Raw genomic sequence first — 27,811 nt, forward strand, 5'->3', positions numbered from 1 at the left:
CACCATAAAAGATTTGCTCTTAGATTCCACATAAAGCACTCGCAGAGTTCTTCTGGAGACTTGGAGCTCTTTGGAAGCCAAGCATTCCACAATGGTAAGTAAAAGATTTAGATTTTTTTTTTAAAAAATGAGCGTACAGATAGCTATTTGCTTTAAAACTGCAAAAGAAGGACATTTAAGAGAACCACCTAGTTACACATTTTTAAATGTGTATATATTCTATTAAAAAACTGCAAGATGCAAAGAAAGTAAGACACCTTTGTAAAGATTACTGTGAATTTTGTTCTTTATTTTGTAATTCTTTGCAATAAACTGTATACATATATCTCTTGGTCTTTCACTTGCTGTTATCCTTCTCTCAGAAATGTTTGTGAAAATATTCAGAATTTTGTAAACATTTAGGATCATGCTTTCAAAACCTATAGATGTGAAATACAGTTTAAAATATAGTCCCTTTACAATTAAAAGTGTAACACACAGTGTATTTTGTCTGCATGTCTCTCGATCTATCAAGTTGTGTCCTGTTTCATCTCTTCAAGCTTCCAAATGTGTTTGCAGAATCTGAATCAACAGCTAGGTAATGCTAAATAGATGGACAAAGCCCTATGGCCCAGTTTTCCTCTAATTTATGCTCATGTAATCCCCAAAGGTACAGACATCAATTATTACCTGTGATGAGAATCTCAGGAATGGCATAAGTTTTACAGAAGCGGCAGTATTTTCTGTAATGTATGTAGGTTCATACATAAAGGGAGAAAATATCATCTAATTCTTTCTCTGCCTAAGCTTTCCTGAGGGCTTGTCTATACTCAGACAAGACTTAGTTGAACAAGATGATCTGGTACCTCATTCCACATTAATTCACCCACTTTCAAAGGCCATTAAATTCAGTTTGGAAGACTCTGTTCTGCAAGATGGCTGGTGGCATCGCCTTCTTAAGAGAGCAAACAAGCAAAAAAAAAAGAAAAGATGCCTTGAAGTGCCTTGCTCACAGACCGCCCAGAACAACACAACTCTGATGTTTAACTAAGAGCTCTTGGCATCAGTGTAACAGTAATAATCTCTGCTATTTTGAAAAAAGGATACTGTTTCTGCCAGTGCTTCTTACCTGTTTGATACCCTCTGTGCTCAGCCTACTAACACGTGGGCCCTTTGCTGCTAACTATCTGTTCCTTAGCTGATGTATCCTTTGGTAGTTACAGCGTAAGGCCAGTTCAGACAGCAATTAGACACCACAGACTTCCACTTCTGTTTCTGTTTAGATTCATTGGAAGGCCCAGAACTCTGGTCTTTAGAGAGGAGAACATGCCCATCTGACTGGCATTTCTAGGAATAGCAAGATAAGGACAAATGTTGTAGCAAACAAAGGATAAAACATTCACAGAAGACAGCCCAGCACAGCAAAAGAAGGATTTTAGTCTTTTCTATGAAGACATGGGTGACAGCAGTAAGACCTCTGGTAGAACTGGCCTGTGCTGTTGCAAACACCTGAACCAGTTTGGAGGAAAGCCACCACCAAACTTAAGATGGATGACTATTATACAGCAAGCAGTATCTCAAGCATGTTGAGATCCTCTGTGGGAAGCCATGATTCCCTGAGCTCACAAAGCCCCGGATAGCAGCACAGCACAGAGAGCCCCACAGATCCGTGCCAAATGCACGTGAAACCTCAACAGAGACCAGCTGCAATGTTACATCCTACAACTTCACGGAACAGGAGTTGCTTAGACAATTTTCCTTTGGCGAGGCACCACAGAATAGCACAGTTTAAGAATTTCAGTCTTTCTTCTTAACTTCTCCTTCTGGCTGTGCTGGTTTTGGCTGGGATAGAGTTAATTTTCTTCATAGTAGCTAGTATGGGGCTACGTTTTGAATCTGCGCTAGAAACAGTGTGGATAACACAGGGATGTTTTCGTTACTGCTGAGCAGTGCTTACACAGAGCCAAAGCCTTTTCTGCTCCTCACCCCACCCCACCAGCGAGGAGGCTGGGGGTGCACAAGAAGTTCGGAGGGGACACGGCTGGGACAGCTGACCCCAACTGACCAAAGGGATATTCCATACCATATGATGTCATGCTCAGCATATAAAGCTGGGGGAAGAAGAAGGAAGGGGGAGTTGTTTGGAGTGATGGCGTTTGTCTTCCCAAGTAACCGTTATGCGTGATGGAGCCCTGCTTTCCTGGCGATGGCTGAACACCTGCCTGCCGATGGGAAGGAGTGAATGAATTCCTTGTTTTGCTTTGCTTGCGTGTGTGGCTTTTGCTTTACCTATTAAACGGTCTTTATCTCAACCCACGAGTTTTCTCACTCTCACTCTTTGGATTCTCTCCCCCATCCCACCGGGGGCGAGTAAGTGAGTGGCTGTGTGGGGCTTAGTTGCTGGCTGGGGTTAAACCACGACATGGGCTATGGTCCTCAGCATGGCAACTGGTTCTATTCTACCCGAAAGCCTCAGGAACTCCAAATCACTATGCAAATTAAGCATTACACCCTTCCCAGACCACTCCGTAGACCCTCCTCTTCCCTTTCACTACGCCATAAATGTCCCTCAGCCCTGTAAGAAAGCAGCACATCAAGGATTAAAATAGCAAGTATTTTCCACAGCAGACAGAGGAGATTCCCTTTGGCTCACTAACTGCCCAAGGTTCAGGACCTTTCAGTGTCTTTTGACATTCATGATTCAAATAACCCCAGGTAGACAGCAGAGCTGCCTAAAAACAAAGCCTCTCACTGCTATTTTAAATGCCAGTTTCATGTAGCAACAGCCTCTGAACTTCAGAACAGAAAGATCTACTCTTTTACAATCCTTTTATGTTAATCTGCAAGTGCTATCAAGAAAATTTAAATAACTTCCTCCACGGCTTCTCAGTCTCTGGCCATTCCTAAACTTTTGCCTTAAGTTATCCAAGTTAAGCAACCCATCAAAATAACCCTGTGCTGTCTCACACTTCTCCAGTCCCTCTATGCCGGTATAACTGCCATTACAATGTTATGCAGGCTTTTTCAAAAAAGTCCTGGTTGTTCAGCAGGTCCCAGCAGACATCTCTGAAGAGCTCTTACAGATGTTTAGCTGTTGCCACCACTAGGCAAAAGGAAGGGTGTACTGTGACATGTCCAGACCTGCGTGTGCATGGTTTGACAAGATGGTTCATGTGCTGCTAACCAGATTATACAGCACTGGAATTTTGCCTTAAGGCACTAATTTGTGTTTCTCTTCTCTACCCAGCCACCTATTTCAAAAAACTTACTGGAATATAATTAGGTCTGAGATCTCCACTCCACTGCCAAATTTGGAGAAATTGCTCTACCCAAAGTGAAGCTATACAGACAGAGATTTGCTGGAGAAATAGCTGAATCTGACTCAAAGGCAATAAATAAAGCACTAATAAGAGTCTAACAGGGCTTTCAAGTGTATAATATTATTGAAGCTTTTTGTGATTTCTAGAAGTTGGACTTCAGCAGGGAGTGACGCTGCTGACACATTTATGTCATATCATTTTGTCTCTTCCCACCTAAAGGAAAAAGTCATCAAATATCTGGAGTGCCCTTTTCCAACATTTTCATGTACACATAAGTTTATTTCTAATTTTTGCTTCAGGTTCAGTGACTTAGCTTTTGAAAACAAAGATAATCAAAGTGGAATTAAATTCATGCCATGGGCTCTGTGTCTCTTTTACAGAAGAGCTTTCTGGCTTTCCTTGTTGCAATGGGCATCATAGTGACACTGGGTGATGCATACTGCTTTTCTAAAATCAACAAGCCAGGGGAGGCCGAAAAAGGTAAGAACAGGGAAGGTCCTCTCACTTGATTGTTCTGTGGCATCTCGGCTCTATGTGGAGCTGCCAGGAAGGGCTCAAAATACAAGGGAGGGGGGAGGTGTCAGAAAGACACGAATAGGAGGTTCCAGCACCAAGTTTCCAAAAGTAGGAAAAAACGAAGTCTTCTCCTGGACTGGGTATGGTTGCAGCGATATTATTGCTATTGGTGGTGGGTTGCCATTGCTATTCCAGCACAAGGAGCTGATGCTGGAGTTGAGAGTAGTTCTGAATAAAGTGTCGTGCCAGGTGGCAGACCTGGCTGTTTGGTTGCTCACTTTCACCCCAGATCTGTCACACTGAAACTGTCTCTAACAAGTGAAGAAGAAACAAGTTCAGGCTCTCAAAATAGTCCAGGTAATAACCTGGAGAACAAAATGACTTCTACTTTACTATTGCCAAGAAAAACATTTTCAGAAAACTTGCAATCCTTTTTAAACTTTTCAGCCTTTATGTGGAGGCTTAAAAAACATGTTTCTTTTGCTGCTGTCTTATGCAGGCTGTATCCTGGATGGAAAACTGTACCCCTTTGGAGAGATCGCAAGGACAGAGAATTGCTTCAGATGCAGCTGCAGCCAAGATGCAATGCGTTGCTGTTCCCTGTAAGTTTGAACTTCTTGGTAGCATCATTGTCCATAGGAAGACCACAGCTTTCCATTTGCTGGGAAAAAATGAGTTTCTAAGGCCACAAGAGAACCTTTCCTCACCCTTATCACAGAGCTAGGGCAAGCCACATATAGCTCTTGATCATTTGGATCCTTGGCTGTGTTTACCTTAGCTCACTTTCTGCTGAGTGGGAGTGGACACAGGCCCTTCCAGACACATCCAGTTGGTGCTTACCTTTAATTTTGAGCAACTTGTGAACCTCTCTTACCCTGCAGTTAAGTCTTTCCTTAACAGGGAAAGTGGGGGTAGGAAGGAATTAATTCCACAAGGGAATTTAAGTGAAGCTCCTCTAAAAGGCTTATGATGATCTGAATCCATTTCTGGAGATGCTTTTCTCCAGTGAACATGCTGACCCTTGAATGACAAGGTTCTGCTCTGAAGTACCTATCTCCAACATCCTCCTTTCATCTTATCCAACCTCCACAAAGGGCCAAAATGGCATGATTATGATCAGCTGACACGCAATCTGTCAGGAAATATCTATCACATTCTAAGCAAACTGGCAATAATGAAAAATTAATGGAAAAGAGATAAAACATGCCGAGACCGTGCTTACATCACACTGTAGAGTGCTGTGCTAGAAATCCCTATACTAGTACTAAGCATGCTGGCGCATCTACACAGTGCAGTGCAGCAAGGCCCTGGAAGCTGTAGCTGTGTGGCACTCAAGCTAGCTAGGCTGGTCTTAGCCATAGTTTCAGAGGTATCTCACTCAGCACTAGTTCAAGCTATAATCACTCAACCACTGAAGTACTGAATCTTCCATTGCTCTCAGTCTAACATTTGCTTTCTCTCTGCCAATGACAGTTTTCATACTCCTATTGGTTATGACAAAGAGAACTGTAAAGTCATTTTCAACAAGAAAAGCTGTGACTATGACGTGGTGCAGAAGAGTGACCCCTCAAAGGAGTGCCTTGTCTATTCTCGTGTGGGCTAACAACCCACCTGCTCCGAACCTCTCTGCCATGTGGAATTCCTCCCCTTCCTACAGATGCTTGCCATCACAGAGAAGCTCAAAGACATGGGAGACCTTGTGAGAGAGAATACTTCAGCAGCTCACTTTTAATCTCCTAATTGTTCTAATTCAGTGTATAAGATGCATAATCAGACACAATGTCTCATTTCTGTCATTACTTGCATTGGTATCACTGAGCTTTTCTGAATACAATAAATCCAGATGAAACATCCAGAAATGCTTCATAATGATGGTTCTTTTTACATAATAACACTGGGCAATGTCGCCTCCTTTGAGAGAGGAACGCCTTCACCTCACTACTCCAACATGCCGTGCACCGGTGCCCTGGCACAAGCCACTCTCATGCTTTGCTGGTTCTGTTCTAGCCAAGGGTCAGTGCAGACATTTTAGCTCACCAGGTGTCAAAATCCATTATGATTTGGAAGGCATGCACTGTTTGGGACATGCTGTACCACGGCTTCTACTCAGGGCACACAGGGCACACTTGAACTGCTGCAGGATTTTTGGCAAGACCCGTGCTCCTAACACCTGTGACCTCTGAAAAAACAGTGAGGATGGAAGATCATCATCCTTTTTCTCCTTTTTTTTCTTTTTCTTCTTTTCAGCAATGTCATCACCCAATAGCAGTGGCTGTTCCTCTCCATTGCCCACTCTGACCTGCTGCCAGGTGTCCTCCTCCAGACTTTCCAAGTGGAAAAGTCTGCACACTCCTGAAAGCCTGCACACACGGCGCTGCTTTAGTGGTTCTTGCCCACACTGGAAAAGAGATCTAGATCAACCCCTGGAGATATGCTTCCTCATGGCAGCAGAGCTTCAGGTACTAATAAAAGGCAGATGCCTTCTGTCTCTTCAGTATAAAAATTCCCCACATTCTCTGAGGAGAGAAGTCCAGCCAGTGATGGGCTTCAAAACCAAATCTCCCACTTGGCAAGTGGTAATATCCTAAATCTGCCCACATATAGGGGACCAGGCAACAATACCCTGTAAAATGCTGCTTCTACATGGCCTCTTTGCTCCAGAATTGAGTATTAAAAACCCACAACAGTCTACAGTTAATTGTTATACGGTTTGAAAAGAAACATACCTTCCAGGACAAGTGGACTGTTTAATGACGCTCCATAAATCACAAGTCTGTTTTCTTGTAAAAGTACAAGGTTACACACAGCCGAGCATTCTTAAGGCAGGGTTCCTTACTTGGCCCCAAATCAGTTGTCATCCTACATTTATTCAGCAGGGGTACTTGCTTCTCAAGATGACCCACCTCAAGCTCTGCGAGCCATCAGTAAAATCAGAAGGATTTAACGTGGTATGTTTTCTCAGACTTTGTTTTTGGTAATTTGCCTATGAACATTGTTTGATGTTTTTTCTTATGGTTTCACTTAAGATACCTCCTTTGGGGAAAAAAATCCAAGCATTTTGCAAGCACTGGTATTACATTCTTAGCCTTTTAAAGTTCTCTGCACCACAGGCTGGATATCACTCAATAACTCTGTGTTTCTGTACAATTGGTTCCTGCAAGGCTGAAAAAATGTGAGAGGCCAGAATTAGAGTCAGTTCAACTTTTTCCAGTACAAACATTTGCATGTACCTTTTTAAAATCTGACTTTCATTCACTGATTTAATCATGTCATTCCTCAAAATTCCCCTAAACAGCAGCATGTTGAAGTGAATGTTCTCACATTGCTTAAGGTCTTAAGGTAAGTTTTCTCCAAAGAGTTTTCATATCCTGCTGGAGAGGAACAGTTCCGAAAATTGTCCTGAATGCCAGCTCATGTCAAAATTACACAGAACACAGCCTCAACTGCTACCTGAAGGAATGTTCTCACTTGCAGAACAAACAGCTGCAGCTCCTTAGGGGAAGTAATATTTTGAGCATGGAGATCCAAAGACTTCCTACCTCAATAGCTCCCAGAAGTGTTTCTTGAGAAAAAACAGTTTTCTTTTTTTTTTTTTTTTAAATCCCAGTTTTAAAGATAAACATTTTTATCACTAACAAAAGTGACTTGGAGGCTCCTCATGGATTATTTTTTAATTCAAACCACTGAGAACTGCACACGTCAGGATTAACATCCAGTTTGTTGTAGTCTGGAACTGTGCCATGTGATACTGGAATGATTTCAGTATTCCAAGTTTTGCCTTACCATAGTCTTACAAATTAAGGCTACATATTTCTTCTGAAACTTACGAAAGTTAGTTTATTATCTCATAAGGTCACATTCATGTTCTTAATATTGGTAGTTCCTCAGTAAGGCTTCACAGTTTAAATGATTTACAGATACTTTGTTCATTTTTAAATTAAATAGAATTTCATTCTACTTATTACCTTATTTGGACCTTTATTTATTTATTTATTTATAATTAGGAGCCTTATTACCTCCTAGAATCCCAAGTGTTTCTGTAGAATCTAGGTGCCAATTTTCTTACAGATGAAGATGACTTTCTCAGTGTAAGATTTCTGATTTGCTGGCAGCACCAGTAAAAGCCTGAGTGACTGAAACAAGAAATCTAGTACAGGCTTTAGATATATTCATTGAGGTTATGAGACTGGGAAGAAAGAGCACATTTGATCAATGTGATTAGCACATCCTTCCAGAAGTTATCAATGGGTGAGGAAGCCCATCTTCCACTGCAAGGGCACCTCTTCCACCACATGTACTTGAAACAGAATCTGACAGCCCAGCACAAACAAGAGCTGACACCGGAGAAGCCAGAAAATGAATTCTGGTGAGTTTACTAGGCCTAGGAAACATAGAGAGAACCGACCTAGAGGCTCCAGAGAATAGTCTGGCTTCACTGAGATCCAGAAATTCCCTCCAGATGTTAAAAAAAAAAAAAAAAAGAGATCTTTTAGTTTCAACATGCAATTGTATTGGGTTTTCTATTGCCAGAGTTACTGGCAACAATTTTAGCAACAAAGCTCAGGTATCTTGACTCCCTCTTGCTATAAAGTGCAAAGCCTCTCTACTGAGAGGGGAAATGCTTAACAGCATTGTCGCAGTTAACTTTTTTTTTTTTTTGCATTCATGAGATGATCCAGCTGCAGAAAAGCAGGATGATGTATCACTCGCCCTCTGTTTTGAATACTTGTCATTTTTTGCATACCACAAAGATGAGGGTTATATGTGTAGGACAGAAACATGGAGAGGTACCAGTTCAGTTTTCCACCCTTCACAGCGATGAAACTGCTTGTTGATTACTAGTTGCATTTCAATAACTTCCTCAGAAATCCCAATAGAGCCTCTCCAAACCTGAAATATTTTTGTGTTTGATTTGCTTGGTAAGACACTGAAGAATAAATTTTTGCCATTCTTATATTCAGCCCTGCAGGAAACACCAGACAGGCCGTGCAAGAGCTCCTTAGAAACAACACAATGTTATCATAAGTTCAAATTTCAGATTTGGAACAATCAGAGTCAATCTAGTAACATGTATGTGACCAGAGAGCCATGGCAGCACCATACATGCCTTTGAGCTGCAACCTCATTTGAAGGAATTTCACATTTGAAGGAATAACAAAAATAAAATGCTAGCTGTCATTTTGTGAAAAAAATTACATAAAGTCTGTTAAATGTTCTACCCTTTCAGGTACTGTGATTGTCATTTGTTCTCAAGGAGGGGGAAAGCAATTCTTCTAGCACAAGTATGCTCTCAGCAACTGTTAAAATACTTTCAAGAAGTAGACACAGACATCGTGGGGTTTTTACAGCCGTGTTTCCTGGGCTTCCTTCTTGACACCACTACGTAATGCATACTGTTATTATGAACTAAACAGCCCAGGCGCAATTCTGGTGAAACCTGCCAGAGATAAGAGCCACAACAACCCTCTTTATGTTGTTCTGTTCTAGTTGCTGCCCATCAGGAACAGACAGGAAGGGTGTAGAACAAGAAATGGGAGGAAGCAGGATTTTACACATTACAGTGGAAAACAGGAGAGAAGAAAAAAGAGAAAAGATCCCAACAGCCAAGATATCCCATGGATTTGGCTGAGGCATTCTGTGGCTGCCCTCCCCACCCCAGTCTGTTCTGAGTCCATGCAGCAATAATATCCAGCTGCTGAGTTTTATCTTCATGGAATCAGTGACTAACAAGTTTAGAAAATGGAAATAAGCTCATGCTCTCTAAATAGAGCTGAAGTACAGTGTAGGTGGCATATACACAGAATTCACTGAGCTTTCCCTCCCAAAAAACAGAGGTCACTGAACTAAGTAACCGACAGTATAAGACTGAAGTTAAGCCTCCTTTCAATTTGTGCATGCATGTGCAGGTTGTCTTGAAGATGGAAGACTGCACAAATTTGGTACCACCTGGAGGACCAAAGGCATGCTTCCAATGCCAGTGCGGCCAGAGTGGGGTCCACTGTTGTACCATGCAAGTTCCACAAAGCCAGAGGCACTGGCAAGAACTACAGCAATGCTCCGATCTGCCACCCTTCCTATAACTAACTCCTTAAGTCAAGCCTCTATCAAAAAGTCTTTACTTTTTCATAGACTTATGATCTTAATTTGCTTAACCAGCTGCAGGGTTGGGATTCCAACCAGCTGTGTTTGGAATCACTGTGTTTTCTCATTCCTGGAATAAACTTTTCTGTCATTTTTCTGAAGGTTTCCAAGATCTTTTTGTTACCACGTGGCTTGCGTTGAAAGTTAGAAGTGTAGGAGATATTGCATCTGTGGCTATCTTCCTCAGTGCTACCCACACTGCAGAGATGGACGTCTCCTCCTTGCAAACACAGCCTGGTATTTGCGGTTGGTTCTTTAGATCTTCTTGTCTGTCTCTATGTCCCTTGCTTAGCACTGATGCTTCATTTGAGGATCATGACCTGACAGGATTTTCCAGACTAGCTGAGGAATTACCATGTGTTTTAAAAAAATGCATTTGCGCCTTAGCAAGAGGGATCTTTGCTTATCCACAGAACTAAACAGGGAAAACAAATGAAGTGTTTCTCATCCCACTGACATTGCATTGAATTAAAATTGAAATTTGGCCCAGGGATGGGGACTCTGCTACATATGGAAGGAGACATTGTTGTCTCCAGCTTGGGCCTCCCAGCTTGAATTGAGACCTCAATTAAAATTTCTGCTATGCCACATGTTACCTGGGACAAGACACTCACGCCATCTGTGCCCTTGCCTGTAAAATTAATACAATTCTTTGCTAATCCCTATTCCAGGAGAGATCTGAGGGCATAGGCTTTGAGATTTGTGGGTATATGAGCCTCAGAGTTAACAAAAATGTTCCCACCAAGATAAAACTTCCTTCTACTACATTACAATACATTTCTATGTCAACAGCACACTGTATATTTTAGTGCTGTTTGCTTGTGCTTTTCCTTAAAAGTTGTCCTTTCTCACGTGCAAATGTGGCAGACTTTGCTTAACAATTGTAAAACCAATGTACATTATACATAGCATTGTTGGTTTAAGGTCAAGAAAAATTTATTTGTGAAGTTGTGTTTACTTATGATCTGTGAGACGATATGCCTCATGCTTCCTCTTGCTTTCCCCCTCTCAACGGCAGTACCAGTCAACCTACTGGTTTTAATGACTTATCTTGATACATGAACTTGTCTTCCATAAGGAGTCCTGCATTTACTCTCTTCTGCAGAAAGCGGATCCCTCTCAAGGATGTGAGAGTAGTACTGAAATGCTGGATTAAGAAACAAGGTTCCTAGACTGCTTTCATTCTGGTGCATCTCTTCCATCTTAAGTTGTTTATAGAGTAATGCTTTTCATAGGTATTAGCTAGTTTGTTGTTTTTTTTAAATAACATTACTGCTCCAAAATCATACTATATTCCTCTCTGTTGATTGCCTAGCACTGAAAGATACAGAAAAAACAAGGCTGATAATCTTGCATTACTCTCATTATCTCTGTTGATCATCAGTGAGATGTAACCAGAAATCCTAGCCAAAGAATGACTAACTAAAATAGTGAGGTAAATCTTCAAGAAAGTCCCCAAGTTTTTTCCCCGCTTTAGGAAGAAACAGGATACTCTGTTCATCAGCATAAGTGGAAAAAGGGCACAGAACTGGGCAGAGCACTGATATTCTTAGAATGTTTTCAGTAAGAAATAAACCGGTTGGGAAGACAACACGAGATTTCAACAGAACGATGTCTGTTGGAGATACCTGTTCCCCACAGAAGCAAGGCACCTCTCATCTTGTACACGAACAACGTGAAGAAGAAACGCAACATAATATGGGCCACAAATGACCTTAGTAATCAATATATGAACGGGCTATCTACATAGAGTTTGCTGTTCTGAGTGGTTTCAGCACCACAGCGTGTTGTTAGGGTCCCCTGAGTTCACAGATCATGCAAAGAGCTTCTTCACTGTCCCTAGACACTGCCCAGGCTTAGACAGGTCGCTCCCTGCTGCGTTCCAAAGAAAGCTGCTTGCAAGAACTTCTCTCCATACCTGGCATAGCTTGCACCTAGAAAACAGGGAAGGTCTGCAATGGGAACGGGCGGTCACTGCTTGTCTGAAAAGCTGAGAGAGAGAGAATGCACATGCACATTGTCTGGATTTTTGTTCTTTGGAGTTGAGCAACAAATGCGTTCTCTGTCACTCAGCACCAAACCAGCAAGTTGACTGGGTTTTGGCTGTAATAAATTCCACAAGTCTCACTCCAGTTCACCAGCATCACAAATTGCTATGTGTCTCGTGACCTTTGTTCACATACAAAAACTGCTGCAGGGTGCCTGTCAGGAAAAATACTGCATACAAACTCCACAACATGCAAGAAGAAAAAAGTTAAATGGCTCAGTAATATTAACAGAATTAAGACAACGTAATTCGATGGTCCTTTTCTTCCAAACTATCGTGGAATACTTTCTCCAGATTACCTTTGAGGATATGGAAGAGCCAATATCTTGAACAGGACTCTGTGGTCCTTCCCGCAGTATTTTCAGCCGAGGTGAAATAGTTACTTCTCAGCACATAAAGGTTACAAAAAGCAGGCATGCAAAGCTAGGGCCCATCCTTAGCCATCCCACAGATGTAAATCAATTAGGCCAGGCAGCATAGAAACAGGAAGGGAGAGTGTGAATTCTCTCCATCTTCACTGCAACCAACACAAAAGGCAGCTTTGGTCTAGGATGAGGGTGTATTACTTTGTTATCCTACTGAGCCTTCTTCCCCCTTTAATAGAAAAATGCACGTGCTCTGAAATACCTCCTCTGAAACACTGACAGTATCCCAAACCACAATGATGCTGTTAAATTGGCTTCATACGTATTTGTGAGGGATCCAAAGGGGACATTTGGATTCTTGATGTCAGTAAAGAAATTCCCAGTGCCTGTGCTCATAGGCTGACACGATCTGTTGGTTTACCAGTGATTGGGAGCCAAGGGCATGAGCTGCGTGGCTGTGGTGTTAGTCATCTCTTGTTTCGGGGCAGTGCATTCATCAGCATTGCCAAATCTAACTTATCAACGATAGGCTGATTGTGGGCAGCTCTAATCAAACCTATGAATACCTGCAAGCACTTCAGCTCTTTTCTGTCATCCTGAAGAAAGACCTGGTAACTGAAGAAAAACCAATTTACCCAACCTACTGAGCTGAAAGTCAGCTAAGGCTGTTCCTGCGAGTGGTGGTCTCACTGTGACATGCATTGCAATAATACTGGCTTTCTCACATGGGCTTCCTGAGCTAGCTCTCAACTCTGGATTTTGGGTAGAAGACATGGAGTAGCCACCCCAGCTTGGAGTTCAACCTCAACTCTCAAACCCACACAATAAGGCAACACAATTAGGCAGCCAGAGTAGTTAATTCAAATGTTGCAAACTGTGTAGCCCTGGTAAAAAGGGGAAGACTTCTTCCCCTACCAGGGCTATACAGTTTGCAATATTTGAACCAACTAGATCAAAGCTAAGCAAAAGGGGACTGTATTTGACTCCTTTGCTATCAAATTACTGTCCTAAGCATTTGGAAAGCGTGTCTGTCCCTGACATGTACAGCCTCACAGAAAAGGGACTATTTCTCCCTTCTACAAGGATGAAGGAAGAAAATATACAATGCCTATTTTTTCCCCACTCACAGAGGACCTGAGCATATGGGCCTTGTACATGATGGAAAACTGAACAAGGAAGTAAATCGTTACCTAGGACCCTTTTCTAAGGGCCTACAGATGCCAGCCACTCTCCACAGAAACCCTGCTTTATATGTAACCCTCCCAACCGCCACTCCTTTTCCACAAGAGCCTTCTTTCATTTTCAGCTGATGAACAAGCAAGCTGAATGATTGTTCAAAGTTCCTCTCTTTTAAAACCTAGATGGTTCAAATTAAGCATGCAAATTTTGTTGTGAGTGACAATCACAACGTCTCTAATGGATTTCTCAGGACAAGTGCTAAATATTCCTTCCAGACTTGAAATTCCTTTTGAAGCACCTCCCATAACTTCCTTCCAGATCTGGTGTAGCCCAAAAGCCACACCTATTTCTTCAGTGCCTTTCAGAACCGAACCTTCCTGTATGTAATTGGCTTATTTTAAAAACGTCCACCCCATGAGGTCATTTTGCAGAAACCTCATTGGTGTTATTCATACGTGTTAAGTTTGCTCAAGGGCTGGTATCGTAAATTCCCTCTCTATATAAGTTCTCCGAGAAGATGAGCTTCTTACAGGTTGTCTCCTTACTGCCTCATAATTCTGCAAGAATGGTGAGTCCTTACATCTTATACTGTAAAAGACCGTGGTATTTTGCTATAGATTTTAAAGGAGGTTCTGTTGGATTTATCTCAGTACTCAGGATCTAAGAAACTTGGAGAAAGTGGAAATTCTGTGTTTGGAGAGCTAAAGTCAGACAGATAGGCACAGGCAGGGTAAGAACCTTGGGTAAAAGATATCAGCATGTATATGGCAGGAGATGTCTAATAGGACTCCAGCTAAGGCTTTTTATTATAACCTGTTTTCACTTACCTGTAATGTTTGGAGGTAACCTCTTTTCTGGCAGAAAGCAGCTCTGTTGTGTCTCAACCTAGAACTGGGCTTCATTTTTGTGAAAAGTCTGGATAATGTCTGAACGTTCAGTTAAACATAAAAACGTTATCTTGATTTTTACTCATTTGCAGCTCTGTGGCAGTTCTGTGGGGTTTAACCTCTCTGCAAAATTAAATGCTAGTTTTTCCTCCTCCCATCTCTCAGATATGACTTCTTTTTATAAGTCACTAGTTCTACTCTGCCCAAAAAGCCCACATATAAATACAGTATACACATGTGTGTATACATCATTGTTTATTCCTGGTCTACCTTTCCTCTCTTACCAAGATTTTAAATTCATCACAACTAATTCCACCCTAGAGTTCTTGCACTTATTTCCTTCATATCCCAAATGAAAGCCCTTCAAACAATTCAAACTAATATTGAAGGGTAAGGGACTCGCTGAGGAATTTCAGCTGAACTTTCAGAAAAAGCTGCTGAGAAAGATCATAAAATATAGAATTATCTAGGTTGGAAGGGACACCTGCAGGTTATTTGGTCCAACCTCCTGCTCAAAGCAGGGCCAAATCTTGAGGGTTCAACTTCAGCTCAAGTTCTTCAGCTTGTTCCTAATCCTTCAATATTAGGGTGAAACATCCAGTGGGATCTTCAGAGTCCAGTGAAGAAGTTTTTACAACTATGAGTGAGATTAGTGGCAGAGACAGCCGGTGACCAATCCTATGCAGAAAATAATGACAAGAAAAATGAATGGGGAGGGGAAAGGAGTAGAACACACTCCTTTCACAAACAGTATCTGAGTCTATCAGTCCTGTATTAAGCAATGCTCGATTTAAACAGCTTGAAAGGACAGACTTTTTCCCCTTCCAAATGAAGCTCTGCCTCTGCTCCTTCTAAATGGCTCAGTATTCCTGACTGTGTGTTAAAATTACAAAAGACAATGGATTTTGATTTGAAACCACAATGTATTTTCCTCTATCTAATGGTAGTATTTGTCATCAAGACATCTTAATAGTTACTTAAGTATTCATATTAATTCTGCTTTCTTGTTCAGAAAACCATCTTGGCCTGCCTTCTTGTTCTTGCCATTAGCGTGACACTATCCAATGCCGATTGCTTCTTTCAGCCATTGAGGCCAGGGATACCCGATGGTGAGATTGAAGGTAAGAAGTCAACTGTCCTCAACTTGACAGACATCACCACAAGCACTGCCCGATTTGATTTGTCCATTTAGTGCAATTTATCACAATTTAGAAATAAGTGGAAACAGTGGAGAGAAACCACTAGGAAAAGGGGGGGAAATGTGGTATGGAGAGCAGGGAATTTATATGTTATAAAAAAGACGAGTTTATCTGAGAAGCATCACACAGGCCAAATTACAAATGAATTTTGTCCGGGGAAATAGCATGGGCTTAGTTTACAAATCTGCATGAAGTAATAATTCATGTTTTCACTATGGCAGCATATTTAGAAATACAGAGAAGGGAGGAGAAGGGCCTTTCTCTGTGTACATGTGTGTGGTCAGTATAAAGCAGGAAACAGATTAGCAAATGTTCAGCACACTGGTCAGTTTACTCATTAGTTGTTTCCCTATCCCAAGGAAAGTTCTTAAGAACAGAATGGCTGCTCCCTTTCAGTCTAGAACTTCTCTTCCTGAACCCAGCTAGTCTATCAGTCTGCAGATGAGTGGAGCTGCAGGAAAATAAGTGCTCAAAAGAAACATGCAATTATTTGGGCACAAGAGGAGCTGTTGTGTGCCAGTATGCAAAATAAACTGAGTGCCCCAAAGTAGAAGTTTTTCTGGGAAAGCTAGTGCTCCTACTAGAAAAATGAATTGGCATTGCCAAAGAAATAGAACATATTTATAGGCAAAGACACAACCTAGAACCCCCAAATCCTCCACTCTGTCTTATCCCGTCCTCATAAAATCCTGCTTTCCAGATCACTCATTTGGGAAGTCTATTCATAGAATCATAGAATAGTTTGGGTTGGAAGGGACCTCTAAAGGAGGTCATCTAGTCCAACCCCACCTGCAATGAGCAGGGCCATCTTCAACTAGATCAGGTTGCCCAGAGCCCTGTCCAACCTGACCTTGAATGTTTCCAGGGATGGGGCATCGACCACCTCTCTGGGCAACCTGTTCCAGTGTTTCACCACCCTCATTGTAAAAAATTTCTTCTTTATATCTAGTCTAAATCTACCCTTTTTTAGTTTAAAACCATTGTCCTGTCGCAACAGGCCCTGTTAGAAAGTTTGTCCCCATCTTTCTTATAAGCCCCCTTTAAGCACTGAAAGGCTGCAATAAGGTCTCCCCAAAGCCTTCTCTTCTCCAGGCTGAACAATCCCAACTCTCTCAGCCTTTCTTCATAGGAGAGGTGTTCCATCCCTCTGACTATTTTTTCGGCTCTCCTCTGGACCTGCTCCAACAGGTCCATGTCTTTCCTGTATTGAGTACTCCAGAGCTGGACGCAGCACTCCAGGTGGGGTCTCACCAGAGCAGAGGGGCAGAATCACCTCCCTCGACCTGCTGGCCACGCTTCTTTTGATGCGGCCCAGGATACGGTTGGCTTCTGGGCTGCAAGTGCACATTGCCGGCTCATATCCAGCTTTTCATCCACCAGTACCCCCAAGTCCTTCTCAGCAGGGCTGCTCTCAATCCCTTCATCCCCCAGCCTGTATTGATACTGGGGATTGCCCCGACCCAGGTGCAGGACCTTGCACTTGGCCTTGTTGAACCTCATGAGGTTCACAGGGGCCCACTTCTTGAGCTTGTCCAGGTCCCTCTGGATGGCATCCCGTCCCTCAGGCATCAACCGCACCACTCAGCTTGGTGTCGTCTGCAATTCCATGGCTGTTGGACAGGAACTTTGTATCCAATATGTGCTTTCTTCCTGCAGCTGAGGATTGGGAAAAGTTTTCTGGGCAGATTTAGTCTTGCTCTAAATGAGGAGTCAACAATAGTTGGTGTTAGTGAGGGGGAAAGTCAAAGCCTTTTCTTGATTCTGACCAGGTCTGTGCCTAGTTGTCTTTCTGCTGGGTGCTCCAATTCCTGTACTTAAAGATGAGCTGCTCCAGGAAACCCGATGCTGCTGAGCACCACAGAAAACAGAGGGACCCAGGATACTCTTCTCCATGTGTTAGAACAGTAGCAGTCCTGCTCTGTTGGGGACCCTCAGTGTTTGCCAGATAGGGATGTTAATGTAAAAAGCCAACAAAGATCCCACTATTTTGTACAAGCAGTAGCACTGTCAGTGCACTATGTCTGATACTGAAGGCTGCTTGCACGCTACCTTTTCAGGCTGCCATGACTCAAATGGAGACCTGCATGAATTTGGTTCCAGCTGGAGGAATGCAGACTGCTATGATTGTTCCTGTTTCAGGAGTGGAATTGGCTGCTGCTCCAGGTGAGTTCAGAGCAGCAGTGGGGGTTTTCCTCCACTGCCATGATACAGCACAAAGCACTTCCCTTCACACATGGATCCCTGAGAAATGACCGTGACCCTTCTCTCACTGACTTCATATCACAAAGTTATGCATTAACCCAACACCATCATCACTGAGTATGCAAGAAGTTTCTCTGACAAATATAGCTCATGTTTAAAAAAATAATTCTTGATTTAAAAGGACGACTTAATTCTTCTTGGGGCTAAAATTTCAGGCAAAATACTGATTCAAGAGAGAACACATAGTTACTTAAGAATTTTCTACTGCTCCTAATCCAGACCTTCCCAAAGCTACACATAGCCCCTCTTTACTCTGAGAAGCAGCTCAAGATACACTGGCCTGCCTGTAATTTTTACTATAGCAACACCCAACCACTCATGCAATTCTCGTTCCATGTTGTGGCTGAAAAGAAAAATCAATGATATTTGAGTAGCAAATAAACACAACAAACATCCCTTGGGTGTAAATCAGATCAGTAGACAACAACTCTCCCCTAATCCTGCTTAAGCAGCAGGCTAAGTAACTTTTGAGCTTTGTGTGAGCTCCCTTTTTGGCTCCTGAACACCTCCTCTTCATATTGAAAGTGTAGATACCATCTGAAATGGAAGCTGTTTACCTCTAGGTCTCACCACCTCTTTGTCTTTCTTTTCCCAATGACAGCTTTGCAACACCAGCTGACTACAATGCAGAAAAGTGTGTAAGCATTTTCAGCAAGGAGACCTGCACTTATAAAGTAGTGGAGAAAGATGATCACTCAAAAGAGTGCCCAGTGTATGAGTGGGTGGGCTAACAGAGAAGGATTGTGGATTTCGAGGATATTTCCTTTTTTTTTGTTTTAAGGGTTATTTCTCCCACAAATTCAAAAACACTGAAAAATGCAACTGTTGAATGAAATCTATTCATAAAGCCTAACACATAATAAAACTGAATATCTACTCACAAAAGACTCCCTTGGTTTCTCTGCCTTCTGCTTCCCCATGAAGAAAGAACTGACTTGTTCCTCCCTTGAGAGCAGAAATTAAAGCCAATATTTTTAAGCATCCTCAGTAGCTGCTAATTTTAATTCTTCTCCAGTCACACTTCAGTGCCAGGGGGTATATTCTGTTATCTGTGCACAGCTGTATCTTGAAGCTAAAATAAAATCAAATGAAGCATCAGAAATTCATGTGACTTATTTTCTTCTTTGAGGATGGAAACCTGAAGAATTAACATTCCAAAAAACCATGGGAAAGAAGTGAAAGGCAACTCAAATCTGTCTGAACAGTCTCTTTTCTAGGACAATGTCTTATACAACAATCTTTTATCCTATATGGTTCCCTGGAGCCTGCCCAACCTATGGACTACAAAAGCCACCAGCTACCCAGTCTAACCCAGCACTATACTTCCATTGCACCCATAGCACAGCAGACCCAGTCCTCAAGCTGGGTAAAAGTGAGGGTCCTTTATTCAGATTAACCCTGAAGAAATTCAAGGTATCAAATTGGCCAACGGGCAGGATTGTGGCTGGATGGAGAGACTGAACTGGACTGGGCGCAAACAGGGAAGCAGCTCAGCAAATCCACAAACAACAACCGAGAGGGGTACCCGTGCTGGTGTAAGCTCTCCCTCAGGGCACTGCTTCATAATCTTCACAGGTACATTTGTTCAGCTGCCTCTTTCCACAACTGACTACGAGCATCCTATGTCTCCATGCTCTATTTCCCTGTAACAGAAAGGGCGTGTCAGAGTTTCCATAGTTCCTCATTTCAAATGATGGAACGAGTACACACCTTGTCAGCAGGGCCCGGTCTTGCTGTCTGCAGGGGCAAGGCAAACCTCAGCTTTTGTCAGCCTTGACCACATGTGCTCCAGCAAGCAACACAGGATCCCCGGAATTACACCCCAGAGATTTATTCCACCTCTACTTCCCTTTCTCCTTCCCCAGGAAGACAACCCTCTTGGTTACACTTTTTAAATTGCCTGCCACATGCCCTCTTGGAAGAGGGCCCAGAGTAATGTACTTTATACAACAGTTTACAAGCCAAAGCTGCCAACGTCACTGTGCAAATGGACTAAATGTGTCACAAAGCCCACAGGCACAGTAACAATTACATCTACTGAGGAAAACATAAGAGGGCTCTGCATGATTTGAGCTGCATCTGTCCCACTTTCTCCTTTCTAGGCTACCAAAAAATGTGCAAAGCTGGTTGAGTCTTGTGCTCCACATCAGATAAGACACAGCTGTCAACAGGCTGCCCAGGAGCACACGCAAGATTGGGTTGTAACTGAATCGATGTTCTTGTGAAGCCCAGGAAGATGCTGTATGTAAAATTTCAGAGCTTTTCTTCCCTTATTTTCTTTAGACAGTGGGATTTTAGTCATGTACTTACCAGAGCTAGCTTGACAATTTGTTTATTACAACACCCATTTATTTTGTAGTTTACCTCCAAACTCACCTGAAACTGACTGCTGAATTAGTTTTTTCTAACATCTATCCACATCTGGAAGCTACTGGGACCTGCTTGTGGTGCATTTACGCAGAGAGTGTGTTGTGGAACAAGCTTTGTAGCCAACTATTTAGGCACATGATTAGTATCTGTCTTGATCAGATGTCCCTTAGTGAGAAGGAACTATTTTCATAGAACCAGTCAAAAATAAGATCCAGAGTTCGTAATTATATTCAGGAAGACTACAAGCTAGAGAATACGAAGACTAAGAATATAACAGTAACCAAAAAGCAGTGTGCTCTGATGACATTACTGAAGGCAGTGGTATAAACTTTCTCAGTATTTGCAGAGATATTCTGAGTTCAGTACGGCGACACCTGCTTCGGAACCCCTGAATTATTCCTTTTCTGCAGTACCATAGCCGAAACTGAAAATGTTGATGAGTCTGGAATTGTAACCTGCATTTGACTGAAATTGAGCTCTGTGTTTATGGTCTCTGTATACAAGAGGTCAAGTTATGTGCAGTCTTCCGAAAGAGGAGGCCATTTTTTTCCTTCCTGCCATCTTCCCCCCTCCTCAGTTAATTCCTTTTCTGCATCACTAAAGTCTGCTAATTTCTTTTCCTCCAGTTGTTCTGAGGGCACCAGTCTTTTCTATTCTGCTGCAGATCACTATCTGATCTCTGAAACAGAATGAAATCCACTGAAATCCATTTACCCCGAGCTCCTTGCTGTGTGCTTGTTTGCCAGTTTGAGTACCCTCAGACAGAGTAGAAGCAGATGAGGCATCTCATCATGTAATGTCTGAAAATTGTCCAAAGGCTGGGGGCATTACAACTCCTGGGTCATTTCAGATGGACTCTACCTAAGCATCAAGGCCGAGAGGAAGTTTAAAAAACAAGCCATTATTCTGCCCTGTATCTTACAGGTGCCATCTGCATACACGCAGGATTCATGTTCTCAGACACGAATCTTGCTGTTTACAGCAGGTAGAACATTCAGATTCACAGCCTGTCCCAATATCCAACGAAGAAGAGCAAAAAAGGTTGTCTGCCAAGAGGAGGTGGGCGTTTGTGAGGCCATCCTGATTTGCTACAGTGGAGTGTGGACAGATCGTTTTGGAGCTTGTGTGATAGTCTTCAGCCTTTTTTATACAGCATAAAGGAGAGATTTTTCTCTGTGTCATTGCCATCCCAGCAGCAGATGCAATTTGAGCCCCACCAGCAAAGAGAAGCCCATCTTCTTACTAGGTTTGTTCCTGTAGTAGTAAGCTGCCTTTACCTCAGACTCCAGCTCCCTAACTGGTTTAATCCAGTGCACGTGCAGGCTGTTAGTTTCCTACTTGCCTCTAGCTACTGTCTTCCTTATTCTAGTACTAAAATTTTGTTTTCCAATGTTTAGGTCCAACTCATTGTTCTGGATGACCAGCCGCAGCCCCTTCAACACCTGCCAAGGATGCTGAAGTTGGCTTAGAACCATTTTGGAACTGCACCCACATACTTGCACATACAACCACAATTCACCTACCACTAAGCGCATGTGTTTCTTGGGAAAACTGGCTGACAGCATGACTGCAAGCAGAAATACTAACTTGCCTCTCCTGTTTCTGCTTCCCACTCCCACCTGCTTGGAAAGCTCAAGACTTACCATTCACAAAACAATCTATCCACATTCAGTGATGTTGCTTGGGAGACACTGTCCCCATTAGCAGCTAGGCCATGAGCCTGTTTATCTCCCTTTGCATGCCTATGCTAAGAAAAAGCATATTTGAAGGCATCTTCTAATGACACCACGCCTAGCACAGACTCCAAAACTTTAGGGTTGAAGCTAGAGGACTTAGAAACACTTTCTGAGAAACTACTGCATGGGCATTGTAGGGTTGCTCTTTCTACTTTCCGCTAAAGGAGATGACACTGGAAGGGTAGCAGCGTGGATGGAGAGAGACTTTTTACCAGGTAGGACAAGGGGTAAAGGTTTTAAACTAAAAGAGGGTACATTCAGACTAGACACTAGGAAGAAATTCTTTACTATGAGGGTGGTGAGACACTGGAACAGGTTGCCCAGAGAAGTTGTGGATGCCCCACCCCTGGAAATGTTTAGGGTCAGGTTGGACAGGGCTTTGAGCAACATGATCTAGTGGAAGAGGTCCCTGCCCTACTTTCCTTTTTAAGGCTGAGTAGATCTATGTACCCAAATTCCAGACCAGCCTTAGCAGCACTCCTACATGGTCCAGACCTATTTAACCACATTTTAAATCCACCCAAGCACCTTTCTCCACTATCTGCCAAGTCTTGTTATAATATGTGGATATGCAAAAGTAGGAAAGATTCATTTCATGTCTAATCCAAAAATCCTCCAGGGAGCATTCTGCTCTTCTCTTGTCTGCTCCAAGTTTCAACATGGAAACAGATGATGTTACCTATCGCATCTAGTTTTGGAACACCAGAAGCACAGCAGGGACTTGGCTTCCTTCTGTAGCAAGGAGTCTAGCTGTGGGAGGATGACAAAACCTTCAAAATCGAGAAAGCAGAGACAGAGCGTATAAAGCTCTGCTTTGCTCTTCCCACTTTTGTTAAGTGATGTTTTGTCTTGGCATTTCACTACTTCAACACACACAGCTACAGTCCTATACAAAGAATACATCCCCCCACCCTCAAAGCCTTAGATCATAACACTGCTAGCTCCACATAGTGGAAAGAAAGCATTCACATAAGAGTTTCCTCAATTATGCTGACATGTTAAAGATTTAAGAGACTCTGCAGAACCTTGGGAGGCAACACAGCCTGGGCAGAGCAGAAGAAGTTGCGTTCTCTCTTCCCCTAGTTCCCCCTCTCCATCTGGTGGCACACAGCTCTCCCACTAGCCCTACTAGAAAGAGAGGCAGTTTTGGATAGCTGGCCCTGGTCCCTCTACTCCCAGTAATTCTTTTCAAGGCAAGTCTTTTGAGTACTGGAAAGGTGTTCTTGCCCTAAAAATGAAACCTTGTGCTTAGCCTACCAACTACCAAGTCTTTTAAACCAAACACCAGAACACACATCAAATCTGGTGGAAGTTTTCCTATCAAACAGTGTTTATCACCTAAAACTTAATGGTTTAGTACCCATTCATGTTCTGTTTCCATTAAGATTCTTGCCCCAATCTTAAAAATAAAATCCAACTTAAACAATCATAAACAAGGAAAGTGCATATCTCATTTACATTATGCATACCAAAGAAGCTAGAGATTTGCAGTTCACACTCTGCTTTGTGCCAATTTTAAAAACTTAGATAAATTTAGCTCATGACAATTTCACTTGTTCACTTTGCTCTTAGTTAACTCGTCTGTTGGTACGCAGGAAAGTTTGCCTTGGCACCTTTTGAAAGCCTGAAAGTTTCTGTTCAAATCTATTGTTGTGTGCATGTTTCTCTGGGCCAAGCTCTGGTTTATTTTAGGGCAAACTGATTGGCTTTATAATAGGTATTTACATGAAACTCCAGAACACACAAGTCATAGGACCAACCTAAAATACTCAGCAAGACCAGGTTACTTTAACACTTCTCCCACCCCCATAAAATTCTGTTTTGACACTTCATTTCTCTCAGCATGTAAGTCTCAACCACTGACCCATGCTTTTTACACTTTTCCAGGGCTTCAGTGCTTTTGCATAGTCAATACTTCAAGTAGGCCTCCATTATGGAGCACTGATAAACTGCAGTCCTTTGCCACCATGAGATGATAACCCCCTTCAAAATATCCCAGTATTTTCTCCACTGTAACTTCAGAGGTTTCTCCCATTGCTGCCCTGGGCTGCCAAAGATGGGGCAAATCTACAGAGACAGAAAAAAGGAGTTTTCTTTAACAGCTAACTATAATGGCTTAGAGACTGTGAAAGAATTAATTCCCTAAGCTGTATAACACTCCAGTCTGCTGTACGAAGGACACGGTAGCTGGACTGGGCTGAAATACCATTTAGCTTCTCTAACCTGCTACGCTGAGCCAAGTTACAGTCTCATTAGAGTACAATAGCTCCCTGAGGCACTTTGCCTTTTCAGTTCCTATTTTGGGACTTGCTTGATCTCTCCTAACAGCGCTATCCCTTAGTCTCCCCAGGTCCTGCACAGGGAAGAAGCTTCCTGAGGGCTGCAAGCTCTTATTTTTCTCCTGCTCTTGCCCTGCTCCTGGACAAAGAGATGCTGTCCTGTGCGCCAAAGGTGATGGTCGAGGAGATGTGAGCAGGGGTCTGGTGTGGTGCTGCGTTCACTCAAAATTCTTTAGACTCCTGAAGTCATAGACTGGATTATTTAACAAAAGTATCTTTTTGCCATCGTAGTTGTTTGTTCTTATTTGTCATATTTGAGTGTGTAAGGCAGGCTGTTGAACAGGTACCTTCAAAGCATAGAGTATTGTTGTCTAATATTAACAGCAAATTATACAAATGGGTTAGATAAGAGATCAACTCTGTAACATTATTATGAATCCTGGCAGAGACATTTGTGAGCGTACCACCCAGAAGTTCAGCACCTGGTTTGGCTGCATGACTGGCCTCAGGCCTATGTTTTTAGGATATAATTTCTGCTGAGCAGCCAATATTCCTCATTGATATCTCCCTTCACTTTCTTCCAAGTATCTCTTCTGAATGGTGGACCCTTGCATCTCTTTTTCAGAAGGAGTTTGAAAGTTAGAATGACCAAAATTGTATGAGAAATGGAGAGTGGCATGCCAGTATTCTTTGCCCGGTGCTCACTGCCAGCCAAGAATTTCAGAGAGGACCCGTTTTTCAGCAAACCTCGTGGAAAGTATCAGGAGCTTGATCGAGCAGATTGCTCTAAATACAGCCCAGCTACATTAGTACAGCTTATTTATCTACACATATGACAGGTCTGGAACTTCCTGTTGTTGCCGAGGTTTTCATTCGTATTGTTCTTTTTTCTCTCCTATAATTCCCTACAGTCACTAGATGGCATCCTAGTTCTGCCACAGTGCTCCTGTGCCCGAAGGAGAGGATGGACAAGTCAGAGCTATAGAGAACACAAAAACCTAGACCCTGATTCAGCTGGCAGACTTGAGCTCCGTTTCTGTTTGCTCCAGTGAGGTTTAAGCATGTAAGCGGCATTTTAGAAGTGTCTTTAGTCTATCAGTACAGAGAGAAACCTCCAAGGAGACATCATGGACAAGACTGAGTAGTTTTAAGAGTGTTTTTTGAACTTAGACATAGACTAAGGCCTGCCTGAATTACCCTTGGTAAAGGAGAATGAAAACTTAACAACAACGCTACTTCAGAGTTTCATTGAGGGAATAGATGCATTAGCACCTCTGATTGTTAACACAGGGCAAAACCAGGTGTTTGCCCCCTTGCAGCACTGCAGAGTGAGTTGAGTCAGATGTGATGGCTTGTGAAATCATCACTAAGGATGAAAGGGAAAGTCTAATACTAATTCTGAAAGAAAGACGCTGGTTCATAGGAAAAAAAAATAGTGCTGAGGGCAATTCTGTTTGGGAAGCGAAGCAACTTCATAAGCTTTCTTAACAGTAGAAGCATTGATAGGACTGATCTCATGCCTATGGTAACCAACTTCTTTCTTACAGACCTCTCAAACTGCAGTTTTATTATATCAGTTTCTGGCTATCCTGCCCTTTTTCCACTGCATTTTTCTCGCCTTTTGAGAATGGAGAAGGCAGATGCCAGAAAGTAAACTCCTAATACTTTGAAGAAAAGAAATCTTTGCCCAGTTGATAGAGGTTTTCAACAGTCCATGCCAGTCACCGTACTTCATGTCAACTCTAGAAATTCATTGTTGTGCATTGTATTAGTGCAGCGTCCCTTAACTTTGGGGGTAATAAGCTCCATTTGCTAACCTTACCTCTGCTCAGATCTTAAGGTTATAGTCTTCCTAAAGATTTTGCTACAGGCAGGACTAGAAGTTCCTTCTGCACCCCTGTCCCCAACTCCCCAAAGGCACTACTGTCAGAAGTCAAGATGAAGACAGAGAAGCAAATGCTTGTATACCAACTTAGTCTGTGCTAAAAACACAGCAAAGCTGCAAAAAACCAGCAGCTCAGAGCTGATAAGGCCACGGGCATTGCTGGAAGAAACACAAATGGCAGCACATGCCATTTACAATTCAGGAGGCACACATGTAGCTGCTGCCACCCTTCTCCTCTAGCACTAATTTGAGGATCCCAGGAAACAGTTCTGTTGGCTGCCTGGACACTACAGCATGCTGACACCATATAATGGAATTGCCACGCTTTATTGGTCAGATGGACACATTTGGAAGGGTGCGGATGGACACAGGATACATAGACCAGCACCCTGTCTGCAAGAGGCAAAAGAGGAGATGCTGGTTTTAGTGCAAGCCTTGCTCATTAGAGCTGCTACCAGACTCCTGTGATTTCATAACAACAGGTAGCTCTGCGGTGCTCTAGAAAGGGTCAGTACGCAATGGTTCAAAGGTGCCATTGCCAGGTCTGAATAAAGCCAAGCCCACTGGGGCCCATAAGGACGGCAGCTTTGGCTGCTTAAGCCACAGCCTAGCAAAGTCCCATCATCATCATCCAACAGCTGGTCATATTTGTAGAGCTGCTGCTCCTCCAGTGGCCTCTTCAGTATTCCCTCCACCACCTTTTTCAACTCATGCACAGTTGTCGTCTCTTTGGTCTCAGTGAAGATTGTTGTCTTGTTACAGCGAATCATCAAGTAGACATCCATCACTCTGTAGAGCTTCCTGCAGTCCTCTGTCACTAGGAAACAGATTTCAGTCCTCTTAGAGAGAAACCTGTATTTTCAGGAATAGCTGAAGTCAGGACAGAACTGTCATTAGATGGATGGATCCAATGGGGACAAGGAGGGGGAAAAAAAAAAGATACCTACAGGGAGCTGCTCTGCTAGACAGACTAAGATCCTGTGCTCTACACAAGCAGAACTATTAAGTACTTAATGACTTTTGTCTTCCTAGCTAGATGGCATCTAGCAGAGATCTTTTAACACTCTTAATGAGCATTTGTGTTACTTTAGCTTCTTGCCTGAAAGGGTTTCATCCCCAGTTTGCTTTGGGCCACATACATCTACCCAAGATCCCAAGAGGAGCCCAAAATGCAACTCTGACTGCACTCAGCACAGAAAAGATGGAGCACAGGAGAATGCAGCACACAAAGTGGTTGGGTTTTGTTGGTTTCTACTCAGGCAAGAGACAAGAACTTCCCTGGCTCCTTCACGCGTTCAATAAAGACAGGAAAGTTGATAAAGACAAAAGTGTTGAGACTTGTTGTTGTTTTTCTCTGCCATCTGCACTTTGATATCACCGGCAAATGCAAGCTTTCCATGACAAACCTAGGCTAGAGTTAATCCCTTGTATGGTCACTCAAGCTAGATTACACCAAAGATAGTAACAGATGCAATACTCTGTTCTTTCAGTATATTTTCCTGTCTAACAGGAAGACAGACACTGCTATTCCAGCCTAGCAGAGCCCAGTTCATCCATCCCTGAGCAGTGAACCAGGAGCACTGTCATCTAGGTATGTCCATTAACTGTCTCTTCGTGTCATGCCAGCTAAGACACGCATCTGTGCC

At 42.7% G+C, this 27,811-nt stretch overlaps 2 protein-coding genes and 1 pseudogene across 3 annotated transcripts; 2 read left to right on the plus strand and 1 right to left on the minus strand.

The window, feature by feature from the left end:
• Positions 1-5,674, plus strand: LOC142084226 (beta-microseminoprotein). 2 transcript variants are annotated; one of them, XM_075154554.1, is made up of 4 exons: positions 1-94; positions 3,680-3,779; positions 4,315-4,417; positions 5,289-5,674. In XM_075154554.1, the coding sequence occupies exons 1-4, from the start codon at positions 92-94 to the stop codon at positions 5,416-5,418; spliced, it is 336 nt and encodes a 111-aa protein (XP_075010655.1). In that variant the 5' UTR covers positions 1-91; the 3' UTR covers positions 5,419-5,674. The 2 variants fall into 2 exon arrangements, with proteins under 2 accessions (XP_075010655.1, XP_075010654.1); XM_075154553.1 differs by lacking the exon at positions 1-94 and having other exon boundaries at positions 3,641-3,779.
• Positions 3,250-18,992, plus strand: LOC142084227 (beta-microseminoprotein-like). The gene is made up of 5 exons (XM_075154555.1): positions 3,250-3,253; positions 14,094-14,115; positions 15,447-15,555; positions 17,691-17,796; positions 18,497-18,992. Exons 2-5 carry the CDS (start codon positions 14,113-14,115, stop codon positions 18,624-18,626), a joined length of 348 nt encoding a protein of 115 aa, XP_075010656.1. The 5' UTR covers positions 3,250-3,253; positions 14,094-14,112; the 3' UTR covers positions 18,627-18,992.
• Positions 18,993-26,588: 7,596 nt separating this feature from the next.
• Positions 26,589-26,950, minus strand: LOC142084535 (elongin-B pseudogene; annotated as a pseudogene).
• Between the last annotated feature and the right edge of the window lie 861 nt (positions 26,951-27,811).

Source organism: Calonectris borealis, chromosome 7 (genome assembly GCF_964195595.1).
Source record: "Calonectris borealis chromosome 7, bCalBor7.hap1.2, whole genome shotgun sequence".
NCBI classification, from domain to species: domain Eukaryota; kingdom Metazoa; phylum Chordata; class Aves; order Procellariiformes; family Procellariidae; genus Calonectris; species Calonectris borealis.

Coding starts and splice junctions, on each gene's coding strand:
- LOC142084226 (XM_075154553.1), top strand. CDS start 3,656: ATGGGCTCTGTGTCTCTTTTACAGAAGAGCTTTCTGGCTTTCCTTGTT. Junction 3,780..4,314: donor GCCAGGGGAGGCCGAAAAAG/GTAAGAACAGGG, acceptor TGTCTTATGCAG/GCTGTATCCTGGATGGAAAA. Junction 4,418..5,288: donor GCAATGCGTTGCTGTTCCCT/GTAAGTTTGAAC, acceptor TGCCAATGACAG/TTTTCATACTCCTATTGGTT.
- LOC142084227 (XM_075154555.1), top strand. Junction 15,556..17,690: donor ACCCGATGGTGAGATTGAAG/GTAAGAAGTCAA, acceptor CTACCTTTTCAG/GCTGCCATGACTCAAATGGA. Junction 17,797..18,496: donor GGAATTGGCTGCTGCTCCAG/GTGAGTTCAGAG, acceptor TCCCAATGACAG/CTTTGCAACACCAGCTGACT.